The sequence below is a fragment of the Barbus barbus genome (assembly GCF_936440315.1).
Source record: "Barbus barbus genome assembly, chromosome: 6".
Classification (NCBI taxonomy): Eukaryota; Metazoa; Chordata; class Actinopteri; order Cypriniformes; family Cyprinidae; genus Barbus; species Barbus barbus.
Genome location: NC_136734.1, coordinates 12,618,032 through 12,630,152, shown reverse-complemented (window position 1 = coordinate 12,630,152; position 12,121 = coordinate 12,618,032). Strand labels below are relative to the sequence as shown.

At 34.5% G+C, this 12,121-nt stretch overlaps 1 protein-coding gene and 1 long non-coding RNA gene across 3 annotated transcripts in view; both read right to left on the bottom strand.

Moving 5' to 3' along the window:
• LOC306870868 overlaps positions 1-12,121 on the bottom strand; it is a 1,223,475-nt gene that overhangs the window by 928,060 nt on the left and 283,294 nt on the right. The gene's annotated exons all lie outside the window — the stretch shown is intronic.
• LOC306871486 (atrial natriuretic peptide receptor 2-like) overlaps positions 1-12,121 on the bottom strand; it is a 51,322-nt gene that overhangs the window by 36,483 nt on the left and 2,718 nt on the right. The window contains exons 2-5 of the mRNA XM_079419457.1: positions 6,845-7,032; positions 4,477-4,590; positions 3,136-3,271; positions 1,860-1,954 (exon numbers count right to left, since the gene is read on the bottom strand). Of these exons, the coding sequence (XP_079275583.1) occupies positions 1,860-1,954; positions 3,136-3,271; positions 4,477-4,590; positions 6,845-7,032 (533 nt within the window). The remainder of the gene's footprint in view (positions 1-1,859; positions 1,955-3,135; positions 3,272-4,476; positions 4,591-6,844; positions 7,033-12,121) is intronic.

Sequence of the window (12,121 nt, the reverse complement as noted above, 5' to 3'; positions counted from 1 at the left end):
CAGACTCACTGCTGTGATTGTGTGCAAGGGATCTGCAACTAAATAATAGCTTTTAATCTTTTATATCTGCCGTATGTTCAACTGTCCCAATACTCATGCTCACATCAATGAGTGGGATGAACTCTAAAAGTGCTGTTCTTTTTATTTGGTAAAACATGGATGTGTTGAAACGGCTAATAATAAAATGTGTTTTATACACAACTAACCTTAAACCAAACCCTAATCCCAACCCTTTAAATAATGCATGTAGTTTAATATTACTCAGTACTTCTATGTAAAATAATTGGTAACACTTTTTTTAAGGTGTTAAAATTACAGAATATTACACAGGCATTACACAAGCTACTTAAAATAAAGTGTATCAAGATTGTACTTCATGTGTATCTATAATGTACACCTTATCTAGCTGCACCTTAGTTTGATTTAACCCACCAGTACACAGCTGAAATACATGTAATACCTTTCTAATTACATTAAAATTACAGAATATTACACAGGCATAAGCTACTTAAAATAAAGTGTATCAAGATTGTACTTAAGTGTACTTCATGTGTATCTATACTGTACACCTTATCCAGCTGCACCTTAGTTTGATTTAACCCACCAGTACACAACTTAAATACATGTAATACCTTTCTAATTACATTAAAATTACAGAATACAGGCATAAGATACTTAAAATAAAGTGTATCAAGATTGTACTTTAGTGTACTAGTAGCTGTGTAACAGACTCGGCCTGTTACAAACTGTAATTACAGGCTGTTCCATAACTTAGTTACATGATAAGTACATTTTGTTTCATGTAAGTACAACGGCTACTACTAAGTACTTGATTAGGTAATTACTCTGTATTATGACACCTTAAAATAAAGTGTTACCAAATAATTACACTGTAACAAGGAAACCTTAAAACAAAGTGTAACCCATTTCAGTAAAGAAAATAACACGTTTTACAGCACATACTGTATATAAAGAAAGATACCAAAACCTGCCAATCAGACTTTTTTAGTCTATGGTTTGTGGTGGAAAACATTTAAACTCCATGATTATGGTATATGATGTTTATATGATGGTATATCATGATTCAGAGTGTGTATGTACAACACTGAACATATTGGTGACATAAGGGGTAACTATAGCAACAATGCATGGATAAGTCAATCGCTTTGTTACCAGTTAGATCACCATTAGTTTCTTTTCATATTTTTGTTGCAACAGACCATTCTAACTCAAACAAGCCTCCTGGTACATTTATGAATGAACAAGTCTGGAAAAGGCAGAAAACACTTACAAGCACATGAACACATGCTTTTGATTAGGACAGAATGGCAAGTAAAGGATTTTATTTTTAAGCAACACATTATTTAGCATACGCCGAGCCATCCAACCACAGCCACATCTACAGTAATTATGGAAAATGTGGCAAGTGGGTTAAATTAAACTCTTGTTGTACATATGCTCAAATCTTTAACCATTGTTATTTATTGTCACCATGTCTATCAAAAAGATTTTCATTACGGAAACATTCCACAGGAAAGCTACATCATTCATAATGTTACTTCTGATGCTTGCAAAAGCAGACCTCACAAGTACTATTGCTGATACTCAGGGGTTCTGAAATTTTTATTTGGCAGCAGCAGAGACCTTTTGATTCCAAAGGTAAACTACAGTATTTTGCTGTGGTTGAAGAAAAAAAAATAGTTTACACTAGAAAATGTGTTCATGCCTAACAGCCAATTTCTTATATAAACATCATTAACTGTAAAAAAAACAGAGCAGTTTGTAATTATTTATGCTTAAATAAGAATCCATTTGTTCTGTATTCATGAGCTGACTGAATTTGTGGACATTGTACTTACTGCGTATTGTCCAGTTTTCCGGTTAGTCATTCCCCAGAGGCTAAAGTCTGTGTATCTGGTATTGCTCTGATCTGTGCTAACAAGGCCAGTCACCCCTGTGATAAACAAACACAAACCCATGGATCAAATAAACATTTCTTTTTGAGTGTTGCTTTCAAAGTTATAAAGTAAAAAGGTCACATATTGTTTCATTTTTGTTAGCCAACAAAAATTACTAAGATATAGAGAAAAAAAAAATATTGCTGGGAGGAAGCACTTTCATATGACATTTACTAAAGTTCTCATTTGTTTTATGTATGAACTGTTTTTCCTATTTTTATAAATAAAAATGAAAAAGAGACAATTGTACAATACTATGAGTATAGAGATCAAATGAATGTGGGTAGCATGGCTCAGATCTTTTGTTGCTGGAAGAATTTGATTAGATTTTGTGGACACTGGAATCTCTCGTTTAAATTTTTAAAAGAGATGTGTGAAAGTTTAATATCTATTACATTGCTCTTAAGAAGAAATTATATCAATTAGGATTACTCTTTTATCAGTATCACTCTTTTTATCAGTTAAGAAAACATTAAGACCTGTTAATTATTAAGAGAATCACTCTTAAATATATCTTGAATTGTTTTTTCTTTTTGAAAACTGAAAAATACGGAGACCCTTACACGTAGGGAAAAAAACAATGTATTGTGGCTGTGAATAGAAATGTTGAAATATACTAAAATCAAGATCAATTTAGTTGAGAAGCAAAATCATGAGATATGTTTTCAGTATGTTTAAACATTTTCCAGAAAAGACTGAAAAAATACTGATTAAGAAAAATACTTTTTGCTGTGCATTCAGTATTCTGCCTATTCCTGTATGTATTTGGCACAGTGTGTGTAGTTTCCTCCAGGGAGAGGGCTCAGCAGATGGGTTGTGTATTAGAAACAGATTTTCCATCCACAAGCTAGTTGGGACATGTTTTAAATCAAGGACTCTGACCTCTACACTCCCTGCAATAGAGGCTGCGAGTTTACCGACATCAACCTCAGAAGAGCTCTTACAAGTCCTCTGCTCACTTTAAAAAGAATCTGAGCGGAGTTGCCAAAACACTCCAGCTTGACACTGCTGTTAAAAACGTTACTTGTCATCACATCTTCAAAACTCTGAAGGGCTTAAATGTTGTAATCTGCAAACATCTTATTGATATGAATGTCAAAGCAATATAGGGTCATATTCTGAATGCTTTTGTCAAACATATATCTTTGAATTGGCAAATCGAGAAAACTCAACACACCCCAGATCCTGCGGTTTTGCATTCTCACAGTTATGTTGATTCCATCATTTTGAGACACGCCGTCTGCTAACGCTTCACTGAGGGCTTTTGTATATAGCACAAAACCATCATGGAAACAGCCGGCAATAAAATCCATCTGAGGAATAGGAAAACAGAGAATTATTACAGGAAAACATCAAGAAATCTACAACTACATGTCATCCTGGACAGACATGGGGAGCTTATAGGGTAAGATATGCCAGTGAAGGAGAAATGAGGTGAGGTAAAATTAACTAGTCCATTGATGAAAAATGTAACTGAATGAATTATTCATTTCGCAGACCTAATTTATCAAATTATAAGAAAGCATCTAAACCATAGAAATATGACTTTCCAATGACACAACTTGCCCAGCTATTAAGACATCCATGGTAAACTGAATAATTAATCTTTCGCAAGTAAAAACATAACCGTAATTTCAAATAAATGCTAAAAAATATCTATTCATTTTTTTATAATTAAAAATACTGCCACGTTATCACAAATGTTCACTCTGACATAGAGTGGCATTGCATTAGACAACAAATATAAAGTAAATTAAATTCCAATGAAGTTATAAGCTATAAAGCAACGGATTCAAAATTCCTCAGTGACTGTGTTATCTTGAATAGAACTAACATCATACATCTACTAAAAATCACCTTGGGAGAGGCTGGTTAAAATTCATTGCAAAAATAGCTCAGTAAATTTAATTTAGTTAGCTCTAGTATTTGTTTGCAGTTGCCAGTTGCCTTCAAATTTTGTTTCTAATGCAATGACATTTAGATATTTTAAGTGTGTTTAAGAGCTTATGCGTCCAAATATATTTTAGAGAAACTGCAGACATCGAAACAATTCATGATAGACTGGATTGGTATTATATAATTGGTATAATTATTGCTAGCAGAAATTAGATTTTTTTTTAACGTTCTCGTAAATTGCAGCACATTTTAGTATGTACTCAGAGGCTTTAAGGATTCATTTCCTGAATGGTTTCATTTGGCAGCTACGTGTGGATCTAGAGTTTCGGGGAGTTGTTTCCGACTTTTGTCAAAGGGTACAGCTGATTCAGGAAAATGGGACTGACATGAGGAAGCCAAACTTATGATTCAAGTGCTTTTAAGTGTCATATCTGATCTTGAGGTAAAAGGAAACACAGTTTAGCTCCCGAAAGCCTATAGAGCTGAACAGAATGCTCAACATTTTTAAGGGAGTGGGCCAAAAGAGAACTACGCTAGTCTGTACAAATGTTTTGATTAAATCTGATGTGACAGATGGCTGTGCATATATGCCAAAACCTGATCTTGTTTATGAGCAACTCACCATTGAGGGTTCCAATTTTACATTAAAATCCTGCATTGCTCTCTTGTGGAGTTCTTTGCGAAAAGCGGTATACTCAGGGCTGTCTGGCTCCCGGTACGTTACAATGAACACAGACTAGAGAGATGGAGAAAAAACAGATAGTTAAGAGTCATGAAAAGAACACAAGAAAAAAGAACCCCTAGGCAAATATTCATTTCTTGACACAAGAAGTCGCTGAGAATTTTGCCAACTGTTTTTTTTTTTTAACTCAGAATTATTTTTTAATTCTGTCATCATTTACTCACTTTCATGTTGACATTGCCTTGTCCTGTGCATTATTCTTGACTTGTGTGTGATTTAAGCTTAGTGTGAAGAACAGAGTAAATTTTAAGTCATCATTCACTGATAATCCTCACTTCCAGAAAGTTATTAAACTGAATCATTGAGTCAGTGAATAAATCATTCAGACTGGTTTTGTGAACTTAATCAACTGATTCTAAAAATGATTATTACACAAGTTAATTTTTTTCATGCTAAGGTATTGCATGCCTACACTTACAGTATAGCAAATAGTCATATAGACCATTTTATGACACATTTACGTTTTTAAAAATTTTGTTTCTTTTCAATGTAATTGTATTGAAAATACGTCATTCAAAATGTATAATTATGTCTGTGTGCATATTTCATGTGGTCATACTTTAAGCATATTACTGTATGATTCGTAGTTTTAAGTGTTACGTAAAGTGAAGGCGTTCCTTCTATCAGACTTATTTGTTATTAATATTTTACATTTTCAGTGTCCATGCATTCAGTTCATAAACAATCAAAGAAACAAACAAACAAATATCATAATATCAAAATATCATAATGTCTTACATTTTCAAAGACTCCAGGGTTTTGACACTGACAACTGCATTATGATATTGACACCTTGACATTACATATACATGATGACTGTCTTTTCAGACTTAACAACATTGTCAAAGTTGTCAGTGTCAAAACACTGGAGTCTTTGAAGATGTAAGACACTTTAAAGTGAGTCATTCTGGAAAATAATGCTCAGGCATTGAATGCTCCATTAATGACAAACTGATGTCCTGAAAGACATGTGGTAGCAAAATACCGGGATAGTGCAGCCAAAAAATTATTTACTCACTTATTTTGTTCTAAATGCATAAGACTTTGGTTCAATATTTTGACAATATTTTTAAATATTCTCTCATAATTTTTTTAAGATAAAAATGCTTACTGTAATATTAATTATTAATACTGTAATATTCATATTAATTTATTAAACTGTGGAACGCTAGTTGGCCCTCACAGTTCAAAACAGTGAAATATTTATTGAAAGTCTGTGCAATAAATGTCTAGCAACAACATTCAAGCTAAAAAAAAGTATAACTTGTTCATCACATTATATGTTGTGTAATGCACATTAAGCTGCCAAAGGAACAGCTCCAAATCAAGTTTAAAAGTACTCTCTAAATGGTCCCTACGCTGTTTGACTCAATTATCTGTCGATAAACATTTTCTAAAGACTGAATTTAAAAAGCTTGACAAGAAAGGGTACCTTTAATGGCACAGAATTATTTTGATGGCAACTTTCAAGATGGTTTAATAAAAAAAGGTATTTTAATAATAAAAAAAAAACAATCAATAAAGGTGGTGCTGATGTTTACATTTACACCCAACAACACATAAAGATATATAAAGAAAATATAATGTTACATCTTTCATTGTCAATTAAAGTGAGGTGAGGTAGGGGTGAGGTAGGTACTACATTTCACTGCTGGTTATACTCTGTATAATTGTGTATGTGACGAATAAAAAAATCTTGGGTGGGTTGCCCCAAAGACCTGTATCTGGAGGCCTCGTTGCACCCAAACCTTCTGCGCTTAATTATTTGAAAAAGTAACTTGGTTTTATTGTGTCCATTCAATGTTAATTTTAATTGTTGGTTTTATTGTGTTAATTCAAGCATTTTTAATTGTTCTTCCAAAGGTAATATTTGATATAACACAGATTTCTTGTTTCTTCAGTCTAGCTGCATTAACCAACCTCAAGAGAAATGACTGCAAAAACACTCATTTAAGTAAATGGAAGCCTAATGGATTATTCACAATCAAAGCAACCGGGAAGGCTTTTCAGCTGATTATTAGTTAAATTAATAAAACCTGCCAAAACAAATTAGCAAAAACCTTCAAATTTAATTCTGCATTAAAGAAGTACATTAACATAAAAAACTAAATTACTCACGTTTAATTATAATGTAAGGTAGAAAACAATTTGAAGCTACTCAAGCAATCTCAAACGCAGACAAATGCCACTGGGGCTGTTACGCTAAAGCTCAGTGGTTATTATGGGAATTGGGAATTATTAATTATACCTGGAATAGCTTGATGGGGTCATTCCACTGTATCTCTGAACCCTGCCAGGGCACTGGAACATTGCCACTTAAACTCTCAGCAAACACATCAAGGTAGAAGATGGCGTAGTCCTCTGGGTTCTTCACCTCAACCTCAAAGAGCTTCATTATTTGGAAAAACGTCTGTAGAGGCCCACAGATATACACAACTGTAGCAGAAAAAGGGGGGGGGGGGGGGGACACTTAATATAGAAACAAAATGTTTACTTTTTTAACATAAATATAACTGTTACTCTTATGATATCCTAAATCATTCACATTTTTGGGCTTCCTCCTTCAGTGTTGAGCTGCCAATTCCATTGCAGTTAAGGGAAAAAATTGTCTGATTATGTAATTTAAAAAGGTAATAGCATGCCTGTCCTCAGTGCCACAGTTTGATGTCCCTTCAATGTCTGTAACACAAATGGTGTGGGACAAGTTGCGCCAAAGTTTAAGACTTAGGGGCTTGGGGTTTCATCCAGTCATTACCAAAAGTATGAGCACATGAGTACTAACACATAGAAAGTACAACATGTCATATACACACAAATACAAAACACGATAATGTTAACACAAACAAATAATGCAATAAACATTAATTAAACAACATAAGTTGTAACATAAAAGCCTAATATACATAACTGGTTAATTATGTATATAATTCAAATAATTATTTAAACAAAATAACATCAAATGTGAAGTTTTAACTTCCAAAATTGGTACATATTTTACTGTAAAATTACATGAAATGTTATTAAATGTTTTATGCATTATTTTTTTTCCCCCAATATAAAAAGGTAACATACCAATTAACAGGTTTTTACTGTATTTCTGCATTCTTTTTCAGTTAAAATTACAAATAATTTTTACATTGATGCTCGCCTTAGCACGTACCACTAAAATTTGCTGGATGCACAGATGAAAATGATTTGTGGGTTGTTCCTAGCTCTTAAGGGATGGATCGAAGCACAAAGGTTCCTTGCTGCATGGCACCGTATTGATGCACACGTGAAATCTTCTACATATGTGTGTATGTTTTTCTTGCCGTCTACGCTATGGGCATTATTTCCATTAGCAGTGTCTTTCGATACTGCTTCTGCCAGCCCAGGGGCCAGACTCCCAGTTAGCAGACATTTCCTTAAGTGTTAGACCAAAGCCATCCCCAGTCTGCCTCTCAGCCCCCAAATCCAAAGGTCTTCCAGCATAGTGTAGACAAATGCATGCCAAGTAGTCCTGCAGTCTCCTGGAAGCGCTCCAAGACAAATGTGCAAAAAGGCTAGGAAAATGTTCAGCGGTGTTATAGAATTTATAAGGATCTGCCTGGGCCTGGCTGATACAAAGCCCCTGAAAACTGTTGGAGAATATTTTGTTTCAAAAGAGTCTATGATGTGCTTGCAGTTTTTGCGATTTGTTGAATGTTTGCACTAGGTCATTTTGTTAGTCGTGCCAAAATCATTTGTTTGTATTGTGCACTGCGCAAAAGATGCTCAGTGGTGTTTTGTTTATTCGAAATTGTCACAACTGGTGGCAAACAACACTGACGTCACTGTTTTTGACTCTTTGAAAATATATCAAATGAAGAAAAATAAAAGATGTGTTATTGATTCACTCGATCATCTCAGACGTGTCTGAATTTGATATGCCGTGAGTTGGATTTTTAAAAAGGACAGCATAATTCCCTTAATTGCAGTCTTTTCAAGAGTGAAGCATGCACACTCTGGTCTATTATTTGTGCGTTAGGTGTGTGTTTGGAGCTTGTGTAGCGTCCCGCATCTGTTATAGATCTTTCAAACGTTTGAGCAACCTAATGCTCGCTCTTTCACACACACACACACACACACAAATACACACACACACACACACACACACACTGTCTCCTATTCAACTATTGGACATTTGGTTTTAATCTACTTTCATTCATTTGAGAGGCAAAAATATGTAGGTTTGAGAAATCTAACCTTTAGAAATGTTCTCATCAAGGCTGTCAGTCATTTATAAAATCTAATTGTCAGAATGAACTTTTGCCATTATAAAAATATCATTTAAATTATGATTCAGAAACAGATTAATCAGGAAGGCATTATTATTATTGCTCATATTTGAACAACTGGATTTAAGTTTGGCATGTACCTCCTATTTCGTTTGTGCTGCAGATATGAACACACCAAATTGTGCAGCTTGATTTTGCTTAAGGGTTTTTTTCGACTTGAACCAGTAAATAAGCACATAGCAACCACCCAAAACAACTTAACATCACTGTAACATGCTAAGAACCACTCAGAACAACTTTCAGAATCCATATTATTGCGTTTAAGGAACAGATCAAAATTCACATCTTTAGTCAGAAATCTTTGTCTACAAATAGTAACCACAACCACAAAATCCCACACGTGGGAAAAGGTACATGTGCTCTGTCAAAATTAACTGTGGTGCTCATGTGGGCAATGAGAGTTTGAATCCAGCTCGCAATATTTTCTGATCCCATTTCCCTATCACTTCCTGTCTCATTGCTATGTGTCTATCCAACAAAGAGGCAAAAAGGCCACAAAAACAAAAAAGGAAGGAGAAAGGGTTTGTGATTAAACTTCACAGCCTAAGGCGGATCATTATCTCATCAATGCATGGAATGTGAGTTCACAAACTGAACAAGCCCAAACAACAACAACAACCAAAAACATGAATTAATCTGACCTCAGGGTCATAGCAACTAAACTCATTGAGGAATAATGGTAGAGGGACATTCTGATGTCTCTGGACGTATACTACTCTTATTTTGAGATGCCTTTGCAATTTATTTCACAGGACTTTTTACAATACACTTTAAGATTGCACTTCAAACAGGATTAGACTGTGAAATTTTGTATTACTAAAAGAATAAATTATCATTCTCATTGAAGGTTATACACATCTCAAATGGATTATAAATCTATACATATAAAATCTATATAAGACCAATATATAAAAACCAACCAATCGAGACTGAGACTTTCACACAATGTGGTGTGTGTTAGTGCTTTTAAAGTGATCATGCTTTTATAAAAGATAAGACACTTTTCAATTATGTTCAATAAACAGGCAGATATTTAATAATTATTAATCATCAGAATAAATCATTTAACTAAGTTAAATAGCGACAGTTTCCTTTTAACATAGCTGTAGGCTGTTAAAAGTTGTCCCATTAACAAAATGTGCAGGTGGAAGGGTGTATTCGCTAATACTCAATATCCAATTCTGTAAATGTCTGCTGTGTTTATTGTTGGGGCTCTTATTACTAGTAATTACATAGTTATGACAATATAATTAATGCATGTTTTAGGGTTTTCGCCCCCTTATGGCCCATTGCTTAAGCGTGCTTTTAGACCACCAGTCTGACTTTTTATACTTTTTTTTTTACTTTTGAGATTGTTGAGAGATGGGGTAGAGGGGGGCAGAGTTTGGGAGCCAGATGTGAAAAAGCTCTACCTCCTTTAGTGGACTTTACTATCCTAGGTACTACCAAAAGTCCAGAGTTTTGCGACCTTAGGGAGCGGGTTGGATTGTAGCGTGGTAGAAGACGAGTTAGGTACGCAGGAGCTAAACCATTTAGGGCCTTATAGGCAAGTAATAATATTTTGTAAATGATACGGAACTTAATAGGTAGCCAGTGCAGAGACTGTAAAATTGGAGTAATATGATCATATTTTCTTGACCTGGTAAGAACTCTAGCCGCTGCATTACTGAAGTTAAATCCAGAACAAAAGGTCATACATGGTGCTGTCTTGCAATATGTTAATAAATGCATCTTACGAGTGAGTACTAGACATGGCTAATCGGGATCTGCGAGCAGCCAATCAAGCTAACAGTAAAACGGCAACTGCAAGCAATTAGCCATAAAAGTGTTCTAAATGTTCACACACTATAACAGGGTAGTTAAATGTCAATAGGTATGTTGAACTGCTCCCAAAGACTACTAAACGATAAGGTAAATATTATCAGATAAAAGTCATCTGCTGATGATATCGCTTATTTTGGTGACGTACTTACTTTAGTAGGCTACAGCACTAATAAACCAAACATGACAGACTGAGGTTAGGATCAGAGCAGTAATCTGGGGGCAGTCTAGTAAGAGTATAAAACTGTATATCACTGTAATACAACCGTCTTTCATTTTTTATCTATTGATGTTGAGGGATCATATTCTAAGTATTCTTTATCGACCACTGCCAAAGACGTGGCGGTAAATGACAATTATGTCTTTGTTAAAAGCTGTAAACAGCGTGGGGCTTTCCTTTGCCTTGCATGTTCAAAGGAGACACTGGAAGACATGGATTTGTGTTGCCATGGCAGTGTGGATTCAGCTACGAAAGTCATTGATCTGACTTATTTAGACTAAGGGATGAATACTCCCAAACTCACATAAATACTACACTTTTGATGAAGACACTTAGCATAGAACATGAAAACATTCTTCTTATGACTGGATTTGTAACATTATGTTTATGTTACAGCCTTTTATGTTGTGCAAACCATTTTCGTAAACTATGAGGAATTCCAAATCATGAATCATTCAGACATTTTAAAACAACTAAGCTGCAAGTAAACTGGCAAATACAATGCAATCAGTCAATTGTTTTACAAAAATCATATTTAAGGCACCTGAAATAGAAAATGGGAAACAGTGACACAATCTAACCAGTAAATGTGGTCTGATATTGAATGGGCTGCATCTTGCCTGCCAGCTGCAGCTGTTTTCAGCTTCTAACCAGACAAAATCTTCTATTGATTTTATGTGTCACTGAAATCCAAAGAGCTGCACTGCGGAGATAATAAACGTATCAATATGAAATATTTTGTGCTTATGTCAGTGTCTGGGTTGTATCCTAAATATTTCCGCAGTTCAACCAGTTTTATTTAACAAATATTTGACATCACAGAAACTAGGCATGTGCAACACTGGTGCCCTGTCAAAAATGCAATGCATGATGCCCCATTTAACTTACCCTACCTAAGTGAAAATATCTGAGCAATTTTCACCTGACAGAACATCATTATTTGGTACAGCTCTACAATCAAAGAAACACTGCGTATCAATTCACAATTGTCCTGATGCTGGGAACAAAAACTTTAGTTACATCTGATATTTTATAACTTTATAAGACCAAGGCAACTTTACGTGTATTTATTTTTAAATATTTTTACGTGTATATATTTAGCAAGATATATATCTCTCTTTCACTATTGTTTTCTCATATATGTCTAAATGTGAAAATCTGTTTATTT